The sequence below is a fragment of the Sceloporus occidentalis genome, unplaced genomic scaffold (genome assembly GCF_023333645.1).
Source record: "Sceloporus occidentalis isolate IW3139 unplaced genomic scaffold, rSceOcc1.0.p SCAF_1, whole genome shotgun sequence".
Taxonomy (NCBI): Eukaryota; Metazoa; Chordata; class Lepidosauria; order Squamata; family Phrynosomatidae; genus Sceloporus; species Sceloporus occidentalis.
The window spans coordinates 258,316,854-258,337,266 of NW_028316981.1; the positions used below are offsets into that span (position 1 = coordinate 258,316,854).

At 41.5% G+C, this 20,413-nt stretch overlaps 1 protein-coding gene across 3 annotated transcripts in view; it reads left to right on the forward strand.

The window, feature by feature from the left end:
- Positions 1-20,413, forward strand: part of FBXL17 (F-box and leucine rich repeat protein 17) — a 219,878-nt gene that overhangs the window by 66,379 nt on the left and 133,086 nt on the right. For 2 of the 3 annotated variants that reach the window (XR_016277441.1, XM_089492475.1), the window contains exons 5-6: positions 312-419; positions 12,265-12,395. Coding sequence is in view for 2 of the 3 variants with exons in the window: in XM_089492475.1 (XP_089348601.1) it covers positions 312-419; positions 12,265-12,395 (239 nt within the window). In the remaining variant the exon portion in view is untranslated. The remainder of the gene's footprint in view (positions 1-311; positions 420-12,264; positions 12,396-20,413) is intronic. The other variant, XM_089492483.1, reaches the window with a different exon arrangement.

Below are 20,413 nucleotides of genomic sequence, written 5' to 3' on the forward strand. Positions count from 1 at the left end.
AGAATGCTTCTCCTGGTTATAGTTTTAAGCTTTGAAAAAACAAAGAATGGATTTTATTTTTAATCTCCATAGATACGGTGCATTCTGTTTTCATTATCTGCTACTTTGTCACTTGCTGGAGGAGAGGAACCCTTTTCATCTTCATTTTTACCTGAAGATCTTTTAGGAACACTTTACTTTCTCTCTCATGGTATTAAGGCAAAAGAAACCACTGAACCTACAAAGTAACACTGCTGCTGAGATGTCTCCTGGACTTTGTGATTGCAAATATTCATTGTCACCTTCAATTGCTTCTTTCTATCTTTGTGCAGGTGACAGATCAATCTGTTAAAGCATTCGCTGAACACTGTCCTGAGTTGCAATATGTTGGGTTTATGGGGTGTTCTGTTACATCTAAAGGAGTCATACACCTTACCAATGTAAGTACTGCAGTAAAATTTGCTATTGACAATTCCAGTTCAAGGTAGCCCTATATAATAAGCATAATCAAGAAGAAGCAATGTAAAGGGCATAGTTGATTAAGATAAAAATTTATCAAATTTGGTTAATCATACATAGTAGTCACATTTGAGAAGAAGAAATTCTTAGGAGGAATTTTTTACGTGAATAAAAATATTGTAGCTATATGCATTTAATTAATAGAGTATCATGCTAAGTAAATATGTTTAGTAAAGAAGCCCACAAGCATGAGTACCGGTATTATACAACCTCCAGTACATGTGTGCGTGTGTGCATAATGAACAATGAATAAATGAACAACAATATATATGTGGGTGTGTATGTATATTTATTTTATGAACAGTAATCATTTATAGCTTTATCCTCCATAAATTTGTCAAATACTCTTCTGAAGCAGTAGGCAGCTATGGAAGGCAAGGAGGCCATAGTAACCCCTCAGGAACCCTTGTAAGGTTGTATCCCCCACCATCCCAGTTCCTGCAAAACATCTTTGGCCCCAGATGCCCTGTAGGTAGGGTTGCCATATCCCGCCGGGGGGCAGGACTTTCCCGGTTTGGGGCGGGTCCGCACGGTCCCGCCCTGGTTTGGCCCCGCCCCCGGGACACCCCCCACCCCACGACGGACGCCAAGCAGGGAAAGGAGCCTCGCCTCCATTCAATGCTTGGCTTCCTCCGCTGGCGAGGGAAGCGGCCTGACAGCAGGAAAGGGTCTCACCTCGGCGAGGCCCTTTTCCGCTGCCTTGTCGCCTCCTCCGCCGGTGAGGGAGGCGGCCTGGCTCTGCTCCCTGCTTCCCGGCCTCTATGGAGGCCCAAGCCTCCACAGAGGCCGGGAAAGGGAGTGGGGGCCGCCCGCGATCGCCGCGAGTGCGGGCGCCCTTCTCCCTGCTTCCCGGCCTCTATGGAGGCCCAAGCCTCCACAGAGGCCGGGAAAGGGAGTGGGGGCCGCCCGCGATCGCCGGGGGCGCGGGCGCCCTTCTCCCTGCTTCCCGGCCTCTATGGAGGCCCAAGCCTCCACAGAGGCTGGGAAGGGGAGTGGGGGCCACCCGCGATCGCGGCGATCGCGGTGCCCTGCTCCCCCTTCCCAGGCTTCCCTGCTGCCTGGGAGACATCATCTCCCAAGCCCCAGGGAGGCCTTGGAAGACTCCGTGGTCTGAGCTCCGGCCACAGGGTCCTCCAAGGCCTCTGCGAGGCTGAGGAGGCCACTTGTCATCGCTGCGATTGCCGCGATGACAGGCGGCCCCCACACTCCTTCCCGGCCTGGGAGCAGGCCGAGGCTTCCTCCCAAGCCGGGAAGGAGAAGAAGGACAAGGTTTAAAAATGTAGGACCCTTTTAAAAAAAAAAAAGGTCCTACATTTTTAAACCTTGTCCTACATTTGTCCCGGTTTGGAGGTCCTCAGCTATGGCAAACCTACCTGTAGGAGATTTGTGGGCATTCTTACCAAATATTTGGCCTTTCCTGGGCCCCTAGAGGGCATTTTAAGGCAAAAAAAAAAAAAAAAAGATGTTTTCAAAATTCTTGGGAAGAAATGTTTTTATTCCAGGAGGGGTAGGGGGCCTCAAAACATGCTCTCCACAACTGCTTGAGGTGTCATCTTGGAACAAAAATAATTTTTCAATTTTTTTTATACCTGGGATCCCTGGGAAAAACTGCTGTGGTGGCCACAGGACACACTTTGTCCTGCTTTTGATCCAAAGCAATCCATGTAGACAGCCATTCTTACATCATCTGTAGTGAATAGTATAGTTTAATGATGGACTTTGTGAAGAACTGCTTCCTTTCATCTGTCCTTTTCTCTTTCCTCATTCAGTTGCATATCTTCAACCCAGTTTCTTGTATTGTTTCTTGGGTGGGTGTTGGGTTGGAGACTTCTCTCTATCTATTTTCTCCACATAATTTGATTTTAAATGTCCACCATGTACTATCCCTCCTCCCCCCACACACTAACATGCCCCAGATGTGCCAACCTTTATTCATGTGAGAGGTACCTCAGCTACTTGATCATATTTGTCCCTTTTCTAAATCTTGCTTAGCACTACAATATACTTTTGAATATGTGGTGGCCAAAAGTGTACACAACAATATGAATATGGGGACCTTATACATTTGTGTAAAGATTTCATAATGTTGGCAGTTGCTTTTCTTAATATTTCATCATGTATTCACTGCTTTCACATCTGCTGCACAGTGGATCTCAGTTTTTTGTTGATCAGTCACAAAGATCACAAGATCCCCTTACTGGTCAGTCATCCTCCCCTTTGAATCCATCAGTACACGTGTAACATTAGGATTTTTTTTAAAAAAAATGCTTTTGCCCACGTATGAATCACTTTACATTTGTTTACATTGAACTACATATGCCTTTTAGTATCCATTGTCCTGATGTGAGGAGATCTTTTTGTTTTATGTACTTGGGTGGTCCGTTCTTCAGCCTGAAGAGCAAGACTAGGATTCATTTTTTGTGGCATACAGCCAAGATGTTTCTTTTAGCCATTGGGAGATCTGTGAAGTCAACCATGATATCTAGGGCTTGTTTTTAAGCAAGTGGACAATGTTACTATCATTAAATTTGGTCAGTATGACCTACCTCTTTAGCTTGGAGCTCAAGTGGTAAGGACATTATTCTGCTGACCTTTCTGAAGCTCCTTTTTAAAAATACTTTTTGTAATAAACTGGATATTTTAATTCTTACAACACAGCTTTCCTAATAATTCAGTATTTGATTTATTTATTGTACTTACAGATTTTTGTGACTTTAAATAAAATATGAAGTACATGCTTTTCACAGGCTAAACCAATGATTAAACTCTGTATACTCTTGAATACTCTTTGCATGATGTTCTGCTTAGTCTTGTTGTCTGACCAGCTGTTGTGTCATTTTATTCCTCTATTCAGAGCATGATAGTGCTTAATCTTAACTTTGTGATTATAGGGGTGATTGTTAGAGACCTATGTAGCAGGCACTATTGAGAGTTGAATGCTGAAAAGTTAAAATGAAGAGGTTCTGTCCTCAGTTACTATACTGAAGCCACCCTAAAGTTCATGAAAAATCTCTTCCATTTAACCAATATGTAGTACACTTCCTGGGACATTGTTAGGAGGATATCAAGTTGGGGACCTTCATTTTGTAAAATCCTCATGTTCTTGAAGAATCTCTTCTTTCTTTTCCTTAATTTACTTAGCTCTGAACTATCAGTGGAAGCGCAACCGCAGCCAATGGAGGTCTTTCCCCTCCGTGCTGCTGCCGAGGCCAGGGCCTCCCAAGCGACCCGGCCAGGGTTGCAGGAGAGAGAGCCCACACGAACAACCCTGGATCGTGGCGGCGAGGACATGAGTACCCCCCACCCACCCAAGATGGTGCACTGGCTCAGGTCTTTCTTCACCCAGGTCATCGTCAGGGCTTCACAGGGGGAGGCCGGGCCCAGCGGATCGCAGCCTGTCGGGTCTGCCATGCCGATCTGGGGAGGTGGACCCTTTAGCCCCTTGGGAGGTCCCCCCTATTCATGGAAGCCCCTTCCTTCAACAGGGACCCCCCTTACCCTCCGGCCAGACCACCTTTCTTCCCAGCGATTGGGATAGGCCTCCTGCAGTGGGATGGAGGGGCCCTTGGGCTATGGATTACAGCTGTTTTTTTCTCTGGCCCCATGGGAGGGGGGATGCTTGCATTGGCAATCAGAGACAGCCAGCCTGCCCATGCAGCCACTCCTGGGAACGACCATCTTGGCCACATGGCCCACCATGGGGGCTGCTATATTGCCCCCAACCTGAAAGTGTGCCATCTTGGCTGCATGGCCCACCATGGGGGCTGCTATATTGCCCCCAACCTGAAAGTGTGCCATCTTGGCCGCATGGACACTGATGGGGTCCGCCATTTTGATTGTATGGTCCCGGATGGGGGCTGCCTTTTTGGAAGCGCCAGGGGGGCACCCTTGTCCACTGCGGGTCTTTTAACCTCCTCAACCCAACCCCCCACTGGTGTTTTGTCCCAGGCCTTCCCTCAGCCCACCAGCCATCCCTGGGGAGGAGCGGGCCCTGACCGTGGTGCGACAATGCAGGGCGGGAGGTCCAGCAACGCCTCTTCTCAGTCAGGCCCCCCAGATACCCTGCCCACGCCTAACCTCAGACCTCCTCTGGGTCCAAGGGGGACGATGATGAAACTTCAGGCTCAGATTCCAATTCTGAGCACTCTTACTGCCCCCTGCATAAGTGGGCCAGATATGCTAGAGATCCCTCAAAATGCAAGCGATCCCATTCCTCTCACTCCTCCGATGAGGAGGTTTTTTTTTGAGGGGGCTTGAGTCTTCGGACTCGGAGTCCGAGGAAAGTGAATTGTCACATGATGAGGGTGAAGACAACAAGAATGCCCCCATGTTCTCTCGCCTTTTCAGGCCTGAAGATTATGTCACCCTTATTCAGAAAACTACCAAGACCCTTGGCATTAGTCTACCTTTGAGTCAGCCCCCCCGCCAGACTCTGACCTCCCCAAAATCGCAGAAGCTCTTTTCCCAGTTGCAGCGCCCTCTGTTCAAAAGGTTCCCTGTTCTTTTAACATCATGCAGATTATTAGAGATGAATGGAATAGGCCAGCTGCGAGTAGGCCCAATCATAGTGTTACTCGCAAACACTATATCCCCCAGCCAGCAGTCATGGATAAGCTCAAGATACCATTGGTAGATGCCCCAGTGTCAGCTCTGATCTCCTCCGCTGTATTAAGCAGGGACAGAGAGGATACCCTCAGAAGCCCCGAGGACTTTTTTTTGTCTGTCTGTTTGTTTTTTAAATTCTGCATTGGATTTAAGACTTTTTTAAGGAGGCGAGGGCACCAGGGATTTTATATGTGCTGTATTTTTAACTTTGTTAGCCGCCCCAATTGTTCTCAGAGGGGCGGGATACAAATAAATTATTATTATTATTATTATTAATTATTATTATTATCATCAAGAAAGTCCATGAAGCCATGTACATAGCCATTAGGGCGGCAACTACCATCTGCATGGTAATGTGTGCCAATCTTCAATGGTCTCGAGATCTCCTTGACCTTCTCCCTAACGCAAATACCAAGGTCAGACAATCAATAAGATTGCCAAGGCGTCCGCCTTTGCGGCAGGTGGCACCCTCTATACAGTTCAGCAGTTTGCTAGGGCCCAAGCAGCGACCGTGGCTGTCAGATGGCCAATCTGACTTAAAAATTGGAATGTAGATTCTAAGTTCAAATAAAACTTAGCTTTCACCCCTTCCTGGGCACTAAGTTATTTGGTCTCTCATCAGCTCCCAGGGTCTTTACCAAGGTAATGGTGACCCTGGTTGCTCATTGGAGGTCTCATCACATTCACATTCATCCTTATTTGGACGATCTCCTGATCCGGTTGCCCTCAAAACAACAGGCAATCCTCGACACCAACAAGATTCTCAGATCATTAGAGGAGCATGGCTTCCTGGGCAACCTGGAAAAGAGCACCCTCCATCCCAGCCAACAGATCCTTAACCTGAGTGCCTAGATTAGACACTCAGTCAGGGACAGTCTGCCTTCCCCCAGGATCGGATCAGGTCCATCCAGTTGACTGTCCAAAAGGTCCTACAATCATCTTGAGCCAGTCTACAGCTATTAGCACATCTACAGAGTGTGATTATTGTGGCCATTGATTGCCTGCCTTGGCCGAGGTTCCATGCCAGGTCCCTCCAATGGCTTCTCCTTCCTCACCAATGAGCCATCACCCTCAAGAGGCCCAAGAAGTTCCTGGTTCCCAACAATGTGCGCTGGCCTCTCCATTGGTAGACCTTTCGGTCATTCTCAAGAGGTTGGCCCATTTGGGGGACAGACAAGATCCAGATCACCGTGGATGCCAGTCTTTGAGGTTGGGGAGCTTTCTGCGGGTCGCACCTTGCCCAGGGCGGTGGAACCTGGAAGAACCGTCTCATAGCATCAACTGGCTGGAACTCCAAGTGATTCGTCTTGCTCTCCTATCCTTCAAACAGCTAATTCTCAACAAGCCTGTCCTGATAAGGACAGACAATATTACTGCCAAGGCCCGTGTCAACCGTCGGGGGGACAAGATCTCGGCCCCTGATGGACGAGGCCTAGACACTCCTGACTTGGGCAATCTACTATCCCTGGAGGCCGCACATCTACAGGGACAACTAAACTCCAAAGCAGATTGGCTAAGCCGAACCGACATAGATCACGGAGAATGGAGTCTTCACCCAGGGGTATTCCAGATCATTGTGTTGACATTCGGTCATCCGATCATGGACCTGTTTGCTTCTCCCAGCAATGTCAAGACCCCCAGATTCTTCTCAAGGTTCCAGACAGAGGGGTTGGAGGACTGAGTCTTTGACAGTAGCTTTGAACTGCCACTGGCTGGCGGGTCTCCTATATGCCTTCTCACCGGTCCCGCTGCTGACAAAGCTACTGTCAAAGATTCAGAGGACCAAATCAGAGGTCATCCTGGTGGCCCCAGCATGGCCTAGACGCCCTTGGATCTCAGAGATCCTCAACAGCCTACCTCTCCCAACCAGACCAGACCTGCTGTCTCAAGGTCAAGTTCACCATCCAGATCCAACCAGGCTTCAGCTTCATGCCTGGAGATTGAGCGGCGCATGTTTACCAGCTATGACTACTCCCCTGAAGTGATCGAGTCCATCCTGGCGTCTAGATGGCCATCGACCATCAAAAGTTGTGAATACACCTTCAAGGCTTTCAAGAGGTGGTGTAAGCGCAAAAAGAGGGACTTTGTTTGGATCACAGTCTCCAGACTTCTTCAGTTCCAGCACAGAAGGTCTGAGCATCCTCCCCACCCTGTCTTCCTGCTGGCACTCGTGGACAAAAATTAGGTGTTTTCTGCTTGAGTTTAAAAATGCTATCACCAATAAGTTTTGCCAAAGCCTACCTGGTCTCGCTGGTTGTTCAGTTCTGTACATCTAAACTCCTAGAGAGGCCTAAGCAGTTCTTGGCTGATCATTGACTGAGGCTACTAGGGGTGTCTCTGCCCATAGAGGCAGGGCCAGGCCCCTGGCCTTTGTTTTTCTCTCCCTGCCTATCAGGAGCCTAAGAGGCGGAGCTACCCAATGTTAAGGATGCTCGGACCTTCTCTGCTGGAAAGGCACATATATCAGGTAAGTACCAACGTTCCATTTTGTGTCTGTTACTCATAATTAGATGCTGTCTTTGCCATAAGGACCTGTATAATAATAATTGTTAGTGGTATAAAATGTGTAATAGTGCTCCATTTCTGAACTAAGTGAATTAATTGCTCTTATTTCATCCTTTGTGTTCTTTTGTTAAATTTTAAAATAAAGTTGATGTCTTTACAGTAAAATTCTGGCATCTTTAACTAGAGTTTCTAAACACAGGTAATTAGCAAAAGGAATAGATCATAAATTAAATACCTTGGCTTCCAAATTCATTATTATTAGTACAAAGCTGAAAAGTAAATAGGTTGTATTTAAAAACCAGCAATAAGCAGGGTCTTCATTTCATTGGGGAAATCTCAGATTCTCTGTAGTCTAGGTGCATGCTTTTGAAGGTGGTACCTAAAAAGTTTATTTGTCTAGGATATGGTACTATTTTCCATGTCTTTCTTCACAATTTTGAGGAAGAATTTAAGATAGAGCTCTGGTTTACCCTGTTAGTGATGGTATGATATATTTGTAGAGATGCTTGTAGTAGTATTTTAATTCATTCTTGAAAAAACTGGAATTAACACAGAAAATTGCATGCCTCCTTTTAGCTGTTGTGAAAAATGAAACATTTTGCAGCAACATGGAACCAGTCTCCCCTCATTTTTTACGGGAATCCGTTCCAGACCCCCTTGCAAAAATGGAATTTTGCATATATTCAAGCCCCATTGGCTTGAATATAGGTGCAGGCACATGAGGGTGCCCCATTTATTCTCCCTCCATTTGTCCCTCGTGCATAATTGAGGGACTTGAGCCTGAAGACCTCAAGAATGGAGGGAGGACTGTATTAGGTTAATTATACAGTACAGGTTGAGCCTCCCTTATCCAAAGTGCTTGGGACCAGCAGTATTTTGTATTTGTTTTTATTTTTGAATATCTGTATTGGGATATATATACATATATGTACATTACTTCCCCCTTGAAGTAATGCTCACCTAAACGAAGGCTGGTTATATCCAGTGCTATTGTTGCTGACTGACTTCCAACAAAATGCTTTGTTCCTCTTCTTGATTCTCTAGTCTCTGCAGCACTCCCAAACAATGAGGTTTCCAAGTTATCTAGAACATGTGGTGGTCATGCTTGGGCACTAAAGTGGGAAGGGAGAATAATTTCCTCCTGATCTTGCTGATCAGTTCCATCATGAGAAGTATCCTTTTGGGTGCTGGCTGTTGTATTATTCAATAGAATAATAATTCTAAAGTACACTTTTTTTTAAGCACAAGAGAACTTTTAATACAATAATTATCTTTCAAAAATATCCCTGGACATTATCTCCAGAGTGCTTTTAATGTTTGTAACAACTATAATACCTTTTTCATAGGAACCTAACTTTTCAGGGGTGTATCACAGCATGACCCATTTTTATTGTGTGGTAACTGTGATGAGCTACTCTTCCAATGTTGTGTCTTGTGACCTTTATTAAAGGAACATTTACATCTTGTGGCTCATAAGGACATTGGGTTGGATCACTACATGGTCATCCCTACAGTACATTGAAATCAGCAGGATAGAAGTTAGTTGTTGAGTTCAGTAAGTCTGACTAAATATGTAACTGTCCTGGTTCCAGGCCCAGCATTTCAGTCTGCCAGTAGAAACATCCCTTGGCTCAGTAGTCAGGGCACTATACCCTTGCCAACAGAAAATTGGGAGGCCGTTTTCACTGATTCCCCTTCAGTGTGAAATCTTCAGTACCACACCCCTCTGTCCTCGAGCACCTTGACTTTTTGGGGGTGGTGGTGGTGGTGGTGAGCGATGAACAAAAATAAATAAATAAATAAATAAATAAATAAAGATTTCCGCTTGCTATCCAGAGATTTGAAATCGAGGGATTTCGGCATCCTCAGATTGAAATGAATAATAATAATAATATTTATTTGTATCCTGCCTCTCTCTGTATTGGATCGAGGCGGGTAACAACAAACAAAAGAACAATAAAAATGCTACACAGCAAGTCACATGTAAAAACATAGCAAAAACACCCTAAAACTCCCTCCCACCCTAAAATCATGTTAAAACAACAATTCCCAATAAAATGCTCCCAATAAAATCAATCACAATCACAGTGTGGTGGGAACGGCTGTGCAACTGGAGAGTAAACATTACAAGGAGATCAGTTAGGGAAGGCCTGCCGGAAGAGATCCATTTTTATTGCCTTCTTAAAGATGTTATGTGGTGGATCTTCTCCGGCAGGTCATTCCAGACTTTTGGAGCGGCAACAGAAAAAATCCTCTGGGAAGTCGTTACCAGTCTGGTTTTCTTAGACTGCAAGAGATTCTTCCCAGAGGACCTGAGAGTGCAAGAAGGATTGTATGGGAGGAGGCGTTCCCTCAGGAAAGCTGGACCCAAGCCATGTAGGGCTTTATAGGTAATGACCAACACCTTATACTGTGCCTGGAAGCTAATAGGCAGCCAGTGTAGGGATTTTAAGATAGGTGTAATAGGATCAAATTTAGAACTCCCTATAACCAATCTGGCTGCCATATTTTGAACCAGTTGCTTCCGAAGGAGGCATGAGGGTTGCCCCATGTAGAGCGTGTTGCAGAAATCGAGGTGAAAGTACAAGCGTTTCTAGGTTTTCCCGTTCCAGGAAGGGTCGTAGCTGATGTATCAGCTGGAGCTGGTAACAGTCATTCCTGGCCGTCACATCCACCTGAGATGACAGCTGAAGCGATGAGTCCAGGAGTACCCCCAAGCTACGAACACAATCTTTTAGGGGAAGTGTGACCCCGTCCAGAACTGGAGAGCTTATCACCATTCCCGGATTAGGATTGCCTATAGCGAGTACCTCCATTTTATTTGGATTCAGTTTAAGTCTATTTTCCCTCATCCAATCCATTACTGACCTCAGACAGTCATTCAGAGGGGAGATGCCATCCTTGGTCACCAAAGCAGTCCGAGACATAGAGAAACAAATTTGGGTGTCATCAGCGTACTGATAACACCCTGCCCCATGTCTCTGGATGATTTCACCCAGAGGCTTCATGTAAATGTTGAATAGCATTGGAGACAGTATCGCGCCTTGAGGGACACCCAATTTGAGCTCCTTCTTGGCCGAACAACTGTCCCCAAGCAACACCATCTGGAACCTACCCGAGAGATAGGACCAAAACCACTGCAAAGCAGAGCCCCTGATTCCTAACCCTCTTAAGCGTTCCAGAAGGATACCGTGGTCTATGGTATCGAAGGCCGCTGAGAGGTCCAAGAGCACCAACAGGGCCACACTTCCCCTTTCGATGCACAGACAGATCATCGACCAAGGCGGCCGTGAAGAAATATTTAAATTGTTCAAACCTGCAGTTGACAGCAACCAGGCAGAGAAGCAGTCTCAGGGCAATAAGGGAGGCTTGGGTGCGAAGATCTAGGAACACATTCCTCCTGCTTCTGCTGCAATTCAGCTGGAAGGGGCAACTGGTGTGTTCCCAGGAAGCAGGAACAATAGAGGCATGGTGTTGGGGAAGGAGGACTTTTCTCCCCCTCCCTCCTTGCTGATTGAAATCTATCACAGGCAGGAGCAGCAAGTGCCCGAATCTCAGAGCTTGGGTTTGCTGATGTTGTCTTCCATTCCCCACTCTCCCATCTCGTGTCTCATTGAAATCAGTCCCGGACAGGAGTTAACTAAGGCAGGCAGAAGCAGCCAGTGCCTGAATCTAAGTGGTTCAGTTTGTTGATGCTGCCTTCCATTCTGCCTCTCTCCCACCCTATGTCTCATTGAAATCAATCCCAGGACAACTTAACTAAGGCAGGCAGAAGCAGTGGGAGAGTGTAAAGCATCATCAGCAAACCGAGCCTCCAAGAGTCACACACTTGCTGCTTCTGCCTCCCTTACTGCCCTGAGACTGCTTTTCAGCTTGGCTGCTGTCAGTTATAGGTAACTTTAAAATTTAAATACTGACTTGGGCTTCCTTGGTTTCTTTTATCAGTAGGTGGTTCTGGAATCAAATCTTCTGCAGATACCAAGTTCCTACTGTATTTTGTTTGGCCAGAGGAAGTGCTGTAGTGGATTAGAAACTTCTGTGTATACAAGGAGCCGTTGTGGCTACGGGCCTTAAATGTTGAAACGAACCAAGTGGACTTGATCCAGATTTAGTTTTGTGCAATAGGGCTGGCAAAATCAAAGTTTATCATTCCGTCTTTCCTGCACCATCCCTTCCAGATACTTCCCAAGATTTTTGGGAATGCTCTTGAATTGTGTAGACAGTGGTTTGGGGCAAATACCAGAAGGTGTATTTGTTTGGGAAAGTCTGATGTTTTCAGGCCAGTTACACATACTTAAAATATGGAACTAACCCAGTGTTTTCTGTTTTCATCAAGCTATGACTTGATTTCAAAAGTTTAAAACCATATTGTCTTTAATAATGGTAAATTATATACATTAAATGGATTGTATTGACTGATGAGCACGAAATTTGGAAACATCTTTTTAAAATAACAATTACCCTGAACATTTCTGGGGTAAAAATTATTAGTATTGTTGCTGTTTCTTTTTTCCTTTCCTTTTTAAAAACAACAACAACAGGAAACTTGTTATAGGACAAAAAGAAGCTCAAGCAATGAAAATTGCAAATAATTCTGTAAGTAATTCAGTATTTATGTAAAAATTACAATACTTACCATTGTATTTATCTTAATAGCTAAGAAACCTTTCCAGCTTGGATCTACGTCATATCACAGAACTGGATAATGAAACAGTGATGGAAATAGTAAAGAGATGCAAAAACCTTACTTCCCTCAATCTGTGTCTGAACTGGATTATAAATGACAGGTAATTCATAATAGAAAAGCAAGTTAACCCTTTGTGTTAAATATTATTAGTAATTTATACTTATCAGATTCTTGGGGAAAGTGAATCTCAGAAGTCTGCGAAGTGTTTTTTAGATTTAATGTATCTACAGTTCTTCTTCACATTAGGTCATTTGTTTTGGAGCAAGAGAAATTTACCTAAAAATAAATGTTTATGTTGGTGAACTTGATCTGATAAATCAGTGCTGTAGGCCTAATTTTTCAGTTTAAACTTTTTGGACGTTTCTTTTATTTATGGAAGGAAATGGGATCCCTAAAACATTTCAAAAGATATGAGAGATGACTGATGGATTTAAGAAAAGGGATGATTCAGCTATTTTATTACATCAGTAGTAAAGAGTGTGTTATTTGTCAAACCTATGACATAGCAAAATACTGAGAACCTTCAGAGTGCCTAAAATGCCTTTATCTTATTATATCAAGTGGTATATAAATATTACAAATATATAATTTATAAGTAGCAACAGAAAGTCATGAAATAATTTGTTATTCCTAAATAAGAGGAAGAGAAGTGGAAAGTAATACAATTACACAAAAGTATCTTGAGGGCAAGTGAAGGCAGAGAGCACCATTGCTTTATTAAACCTACTATACTTCAGGTCAGAATTAACCAGTTTTTCTGTCCTATAATCATTTATTTAATATGTACTAGGATCCTGTATGTGATCAGGATTTCAGTCTACTTTGACATGGCATCTGTATATCAACTTGTGGGGCTGGCTAGAAAAATACCCTGTTCATACAACGCATGCTAAAGATATGAACTCCATTTACACCAATGGGATTGCTGAGTAAGATTAAGTGTATGCAGTTGTTTGAACAGTTGCATTTACAAGTTACTAATTCAGATCTTCATATAAAGGTTCAAAGGAATTATGTTTAGCCTGAGGTTAAAAAAGTAGTGATCAAAAAAATGGTGTCAGAAACATGAGATGGAACTTTTTTTTCTTCCATCTATAACATATGCGATAAATAATAAGGTTAAATTATTAGGCATTAAATTTTAGTTTAGTGGAAGTCCTCTGGAAATTATGACGCCTGTCTTCCCTCTTGGATATTTTTAAAGAAAAGGTTGATAAGTGTGTCATTCCCCCCACTGGAGAGTGGGAAAGAGGTTTGGATGGATTAACAATTGCCCTTCTCTGATTTATTTTGTGCTGTTGTTCTGGAAAGGTGTGTTTCTACTTGAAAGTATAACTTAAAATTGTTAAAATGAAATGGCAGAAGACTTTCTGCTTACAAAGAAGTTCTAGTATTGGTTCAGTTGAAGTCTGCAAATGTTATGAGGTCTTAAGGAGGGAGGGGTTTGTTTTTTTATTTTTGTTATACTTGTCACAATAAGTCCCACTCACCTATTTTTCTCTTGTGGCAGCACAGTGGGCTTTGTTATCCATCGCTGCCACCAATTTGTGACAAGCACCTGTCCTTTTTTAAACACTTCCCTTATTAATTTGTGACACTTCCACCTATTGTGTTTCCCCAAAATAAGACACTGACTTATATTTATTTTTCCTCAAGAAGACATACTATGGCTTATTTCAGGGGATGTCTTATTAAGTATGGTACAACAATCTACATTGATTCAAATATAGTTAAGTTGTCTTCTTCTAACGGTCACTTTATTTTTCCTGTGTACATCAACTTATATGTGAAACTAATTCCCTATTTGTAAATGTTAGTAGCGTGGTTTTTTATTCAAGTCTCAGACAAGCCTGTAGGTGAAGGATAATAAAACTTTATTTGTAAAATGATTTAAACAATGTTTCTCTTGTTGAGATGATATATATGCACTTGCTCTTTAAAAGTCTTATTGTCTTGGTTTTGCTTTGTTACAGTTACAGTGTCCTTCACACCTTCTCCAGAGAACAATAGTTACTAAACTTAGTTCTGTACCAGCCACCAAGGCCAACTTTATCCCACAGGATATTACAACACAGCAACTCCCTCTCTTAGAGTTCTGTACATGTAGGGAGTCCTTCACATCTGGATTCAATTCTTAACCGTCCTTATCTTGGGTCCCTCAAACCCTTGTCAATTGCCAGTCTTAGCAGCATAACCTAGCCACCAAGGCTCTTCACCCTTCAGGGCTCTCAAACATCATCCCTAACCATCTCTATCTAACTCTTCCTGTCACCAGCTGCCCTATTTATCATCTCCAGCCTTCAATTTGATTGGCTATCGCCAATCAAATTGTGTCTGTCCTCCACACTTGTTTTGTAAATTGGAAGCCCAGATAAGGGCTACAAAAAAGGTTGGGATTTACAAATAATTTGAATATCTCTAGTCTTACTTTTTCTCTCTGTTGTAATTAGTTTATTGAAAGATGCACATTAGCTAAATAAATAAATAATCACAAAGCAATTACACCAGCATAGATGTTTGGAAGGGAGCTGTTAATTAGCACATTGCCTGATGTGCCATATCAGGTTTGCTATCCTCCATCCTCTGATATCATCCTGCCCTTTCCCCGTTACCCATTTTACTCAGTGCTGAGAATGCTCTTGTTATCACTAATAGAAAAACATTACTGCTTCTTTATAGTAAAAATTCTTAATCTGGCCCTAACAACTGATCTAACATGTGAATTGTGATATAAATGTAATAGTGATTCTTTGTAGCATTACAAATCCCAGTGATCACTCCTTTCCGGCTGATATATTACAGTTCATCAGTTCGTTAGTGTCATTGTCAATAATGGATTAGATGAATTGGTGGTCTGACTCAGTGAAAGGCTTCTTTCTGTGTTCCTGACATTTCTGTGTGCTTTACATATCCACTGATACCTCTTGTACATATACCTTCTAAAAAACTTTTTGTGTGTTCCATGTTGTTTTTGCTTAGCTCAGAGTGAAGAATATGTTTGCATAAAGTCTTCAGCAGAATGAGATCTTTCCATATACTGGGTATCATGATGTTTTTTGGAAGGAAAGAAATTTAGCTAAATGTTGGCGATGTAAAACAAATAATGCTTCCTTGTGGCATATATACGGTATATAGCCATACCTTTTTGGCTGAGTTTACCATATTAATTTTGTGATAGAAAATATGAGATTCGTAGATGCATATGCATTTTTACAATGTAAATTGTAAGGCAAGAGAAATGTTGATGTTATCTCTGATTTTTAGATGGCACATACTGGACTATCCTTTCTCTCCCCTTGTATTTTCAGGGGTAAACAATTTGCAGGAGAATCCAGTGAATTCTAGGGAATAGAGCTTTGGGGAGGGCAAGATGGCTTTAAGAAGGGACATCAGTAGACTCTCACTCGGTCAGATTAGACCCACAAACTGGAGGATCTCCTCTCCTGCCATATAGATTTAGTTCAGACAAAGGTGTTCTTACATTTCTAGAAAAGATTTGGTTTTATAAGTCTTATTATGGGGGAATCCTGTGTTTAATATTGTCAGCTGCTTCAGATATTTCCATAGATATGGAAATATCTCTCTTCTTATCCTCCCTGGAAGGGAGTTTTGTTTTGGCTTATTTTTGTCTTGTAATGTGTATGTGTTAATGCTGTTTAATTTGTTGGTTTTAATTATAAGTGATTTAATAACTTTTTAAGGGGGGGAGGGAATTTTGATGTATAATGTATTGTATTTTATTGCTGTTAGCCGCCCCGATTGACCTCAAAGGGGCGGGATATAAATAAATTTTATTATTATTATTATTATTATTATTATTCTGACTTAAGATGATTTAAGTTGCATTCTTTTATAAGTAGGTAGGCAAACAAAGATGTACATACACATTAGTCTTATTATTTGTGGAGTATTAGCATTGTAATATATGAGTTTACACTGCACCTTTTATACATAGCTGAAATTGAGGAAACAATGGCAAGACTCCAATGGAGTGCTTATATGGAATCCCACTGGTTTCAGCAGAATGATGACCTTCCTCCCCCAACCTCCTGTAAGAATCTACCCAGGAGCCTTTGGAGCAGGTTTTTAGGGTGCACAGGAAGCTACAGGAGGGAGTTGGAGGTAGTAACTAATTCTGGAAGAAGTATAGTATTAGGATCCAGTTTGAGTACCCAAGTAAAACCATGCCAGAAGAGCCCTGGTAGCGCAGTGGTTGAATGCCTATATTGCAGCCATCCACTTACAAACCATAAGGTTGCTAGTTTAATACTAGCCAGGGGTTCAAGCTTGACTCAGGCTTGCATCCTTCGGAGGTTGCTAAAATTAGTATCCAGCTTGTGGGGGGCAATTAGATTACACATTGTAAACTGCTTAGGGAGTGCTTAAGTGCACAGATAAGCAGTATAGAAATGTACTTGCTATTACTATAAAAGGACCAGGTAATGTTGTTCAAAGAAGATGGGTTTGGTGCTTTATACTGACTTTTATACTGTTAGCCCATCTATCTCACTTTTGTTTACAGTGATTGGCAGTGGTTCCTTAAGGTTTCATAGCAGGGATTAATCAGGGATCTTTTGCATGGAAAACATGTCCTTTATCACTGGTACTCTCTTGATCCTGTCTGAGATCCTCTCATGTAACTTACTGGATGTGGGCTGTACCCATGTAAGTTGCGTTCTTTGAATCATCCTAAATAGGTGAATAATACTGCAGTAATGCATTTACTGTCTAGTTTAATTTTAAACCTTTCTTTAAAAAATGCTTTAACAAAGAAAACATCTTCCTGCATCTGGTCCTCCCTAGTTTTGCTACCACAAGGCCTTTGGTTCCATTTGAGCTGCTGAACTCATAATATAAAGACAGATGAAGGAACTGAAAAGCCAGAAGAAAAGGGCATATGTTCGTGATAGCATTTGAACATTACCTGACTATGCATTTGTAAAACAACACTCCTTGCCTCTAGTACACTCATAGGGCTAACACTGGGCAACATCCATCCTCCCTTCTAAAGTTTATTCCAGGGACACTAGATTAAGAAGAACAGATGCTGAATTAAATTTCATTTAATCACTGTTTCCAGCTCTGTTATGTAGGAGCAGAACAAAGATTCTTGTAGGACCTTGAACACTATTGATGCTATAAGCTTTCATGGACAAGAATTTATTTATTTCACATTACATCAAGAAAGCTTATACAATAATACTGTTTATTTTGGCAGCAAAAAAAATATCTCATGTAGCAGAACATTTGGTGGAGGTTATAAACTTTTATGGACAGGACTTTGCTTTTCTCATAGGGCATCAAGAAATCTTATGTCACAATACAGTTAGTTTTTAAGCTCAGGTCTGAAAAGTGGTGGATGGAATTTATCGAAGTTCAAATGTGAAATATTTATTCAGTATGCAGTGTACTGCAGCAGATGGAGGACTGGATAATGAAAATAAATTGAGGATGGTGTGATAGACTGAATTGTAAAATGTTCCTGATAGTCTAGTAACACAGATGCTTGATATAACTTGACTGTATTTAATTTTAATAGCTTTTCTTTTAGCTAAGGATTTGCATAGTTCACTGTATTTTATTTTGATGTCTTACTTGAAGAGTGAAATATACCAAGAAAGTAATGTAACTATAAAGCACAAACATCTTTTGGTCTTCTTTGGTTTTCCATAATAAGTGCTTGAAATATGAAATCATATTTCCTCGTATCAAATTTATATTATTTAGTTGTTTAATAGAAAGAAAATGTATTATTTTAATTGTAATGATAGAATTCAGCTTCTTCATAACTTCAGTAACATTTTCACTACTTAATTTAAATTACTTATAGAATGAATACAATCCCCTGAACTGGAGCTGGGATAACCAATTATTTTTAGTATGTTTCTTTCTCTGTTAATTAAGATCATTTGGTTGTATTGAATTATAATTGTAACTTAAAAAGGGATAACTTTACTCCTTTTCTAGTCTAACTGCTAATTTTCACCACTTAATTTAAATTACTTATAGAATGAATACAACATACACATAGCCCAAGCAGAACTGGAATAACTACTTTCAGTATGCTCCTTTTTCTGTTAGTTAGGATAACTTAATCACATTGCATTATAATTTTACCTTAACAAGGGATAACATTACTCCTTTTCTTGGTTAAGTGTTCATTTTGTTAATTTTATACTTTTGTTAATTGTGTTAATATTGTTAATTTAGTGAGATGTGTAACCTCACTCAACTGTGAATCTCACTAAATGGCTCCTTCTGTACCTTATGGTGCTGCCTCACATTCTTTATAGATATGAGGTTGTGTCACTCAGACTTTTTAAAAATAAAGCAACCAAAAGTAATAGATTTAGTTAATTCTGAAAAATGGAAAAGCAAAGTTTTAAATAGTTTTTTAAAAACCATAATAGGTACTCAATGCTTTGGGGGGCCTGGAATGTTAACAAATGCAATTACTTTTAAATGTAATGTTTAATGCTCTGGAACACATACACACACAGAGAGGGGGGGGGATGCACTGAATTTTAACTTAGCGAATATCTGCTGCCTCTGGATTCCCTGATCTCTAGTTAAAATATTTTTAAACCTGTTGTGTAGGGGAATAAAGATAAAACAATTACAGTTGACTCTCCATATTTGCAGGTTTCAGATTTACGCTTTTGACTATTCAGCACTTTGTAGCTACTGCTTAACAAGGCCAGCTTTTTCACACACCTCTTCCTTCTCACCCTTCCTCCCAGCCAGCCAGCCAAAACCAACACCATACATTCACCTGCTTTGTCAGACTTTGCATCCTCCTCATTTCCACAGACCTTCCCTTTGAATCCCATCCCAGGGAGGATCCAATTTCTTTCCCTTCCTCCTCCTTCCCCTCTCTCCTGACCAGACAGAAACAATGCAGGCAAAAGCAACATCATGCCTTCCTTGTGTGGTGATTGCTACAAACATCAGATTCAGACTGGAAAGAGTTTGGAAATGAGGAGAATGCAAAGTTTGTCAAAGTGTAGAAGATATAGTGTTGCTTTTGTCTGGTTGAGAGGGAAGAGAGGAGTAAGAGAGAAGGTGGATCCTTTAGAGCTGTAGCTGCTAACATCAGATTGAAAGTGGAAGCACCTTGGAAATGTGGGGGAGTCTTTGTGTTTCAGGGTTGCAAAGAGAGTTACGGGTGGTGCTCTTGGTGGGAGGGGACTCTTTATCATTCATGTTGGGTGGGCTAACATATTCGTAGTTTCCCCACTTTTGTTTGGATCCTTGGCCCCTAACCTGACAAATGTGAAGAGGTGACTGTATATAAGCTGATGCCAATATGTTTGAGAAGCTTTTAATATCATATGTTTTTGAGCCTTGGAAAAACTACTAGGTCATGAGAACCCCTAACATGCCTATGTAGGAGCATATTTTTAATTAAACATCCTTTCTTCATATAAACTAAAAAACAGTTTCTGCAAATCAATTTCAACAAAATGTCATAGTATGGAAAAAAAGTATCCTTGATCATTTTATTTATTTATGTCTGTTATTCAGTTACATCTAATTTATTTAATTTTTTATACTTCTTATGTAACCTTATTGAATTTCTAATTTTGTTAGTCTCTATAATTATGTTCATTTTTCTGCCTACACTGTTCTTTCTACTATTTGTTTTCTTTCTCCTCAGACAGCATGCCATGTTTCTATATATTTGTCCTACTTTGGACATTCACCATTTTATTTAAAGTTTTGTAGCCTTTGCCATTTAGTTTTCCAATAGTTTCCAGTAAAAGCCCATTCTTCTCCAGCTTTTTTCATCGTTTTGTCTCTCAGCCAATGGGTGATTCTATCCATTTTTATCATGTCCAACAATTTCAGAAGCCACTGTTAAACTGTTGGTAAAGCTTTGGTTTTCCATTTTTGTTGCCATTGAATTCTTTCTGTGGTTACCATGTATAAGATCATTCTTCAGTTTTCTCCCTCAAAATTATTTTCTATCTCCAAAGTTATATTTAATATGAAAAGTTCTGGATACAATGGAAAAACCTTTCCTAAGATTTTTATCATGTGCTTATGTAATTCTTTGCTATACTGCTTGGCTTTTGAACAATTCTACCACATATAGAAGAAAGAGCCTATTTTTTTCTT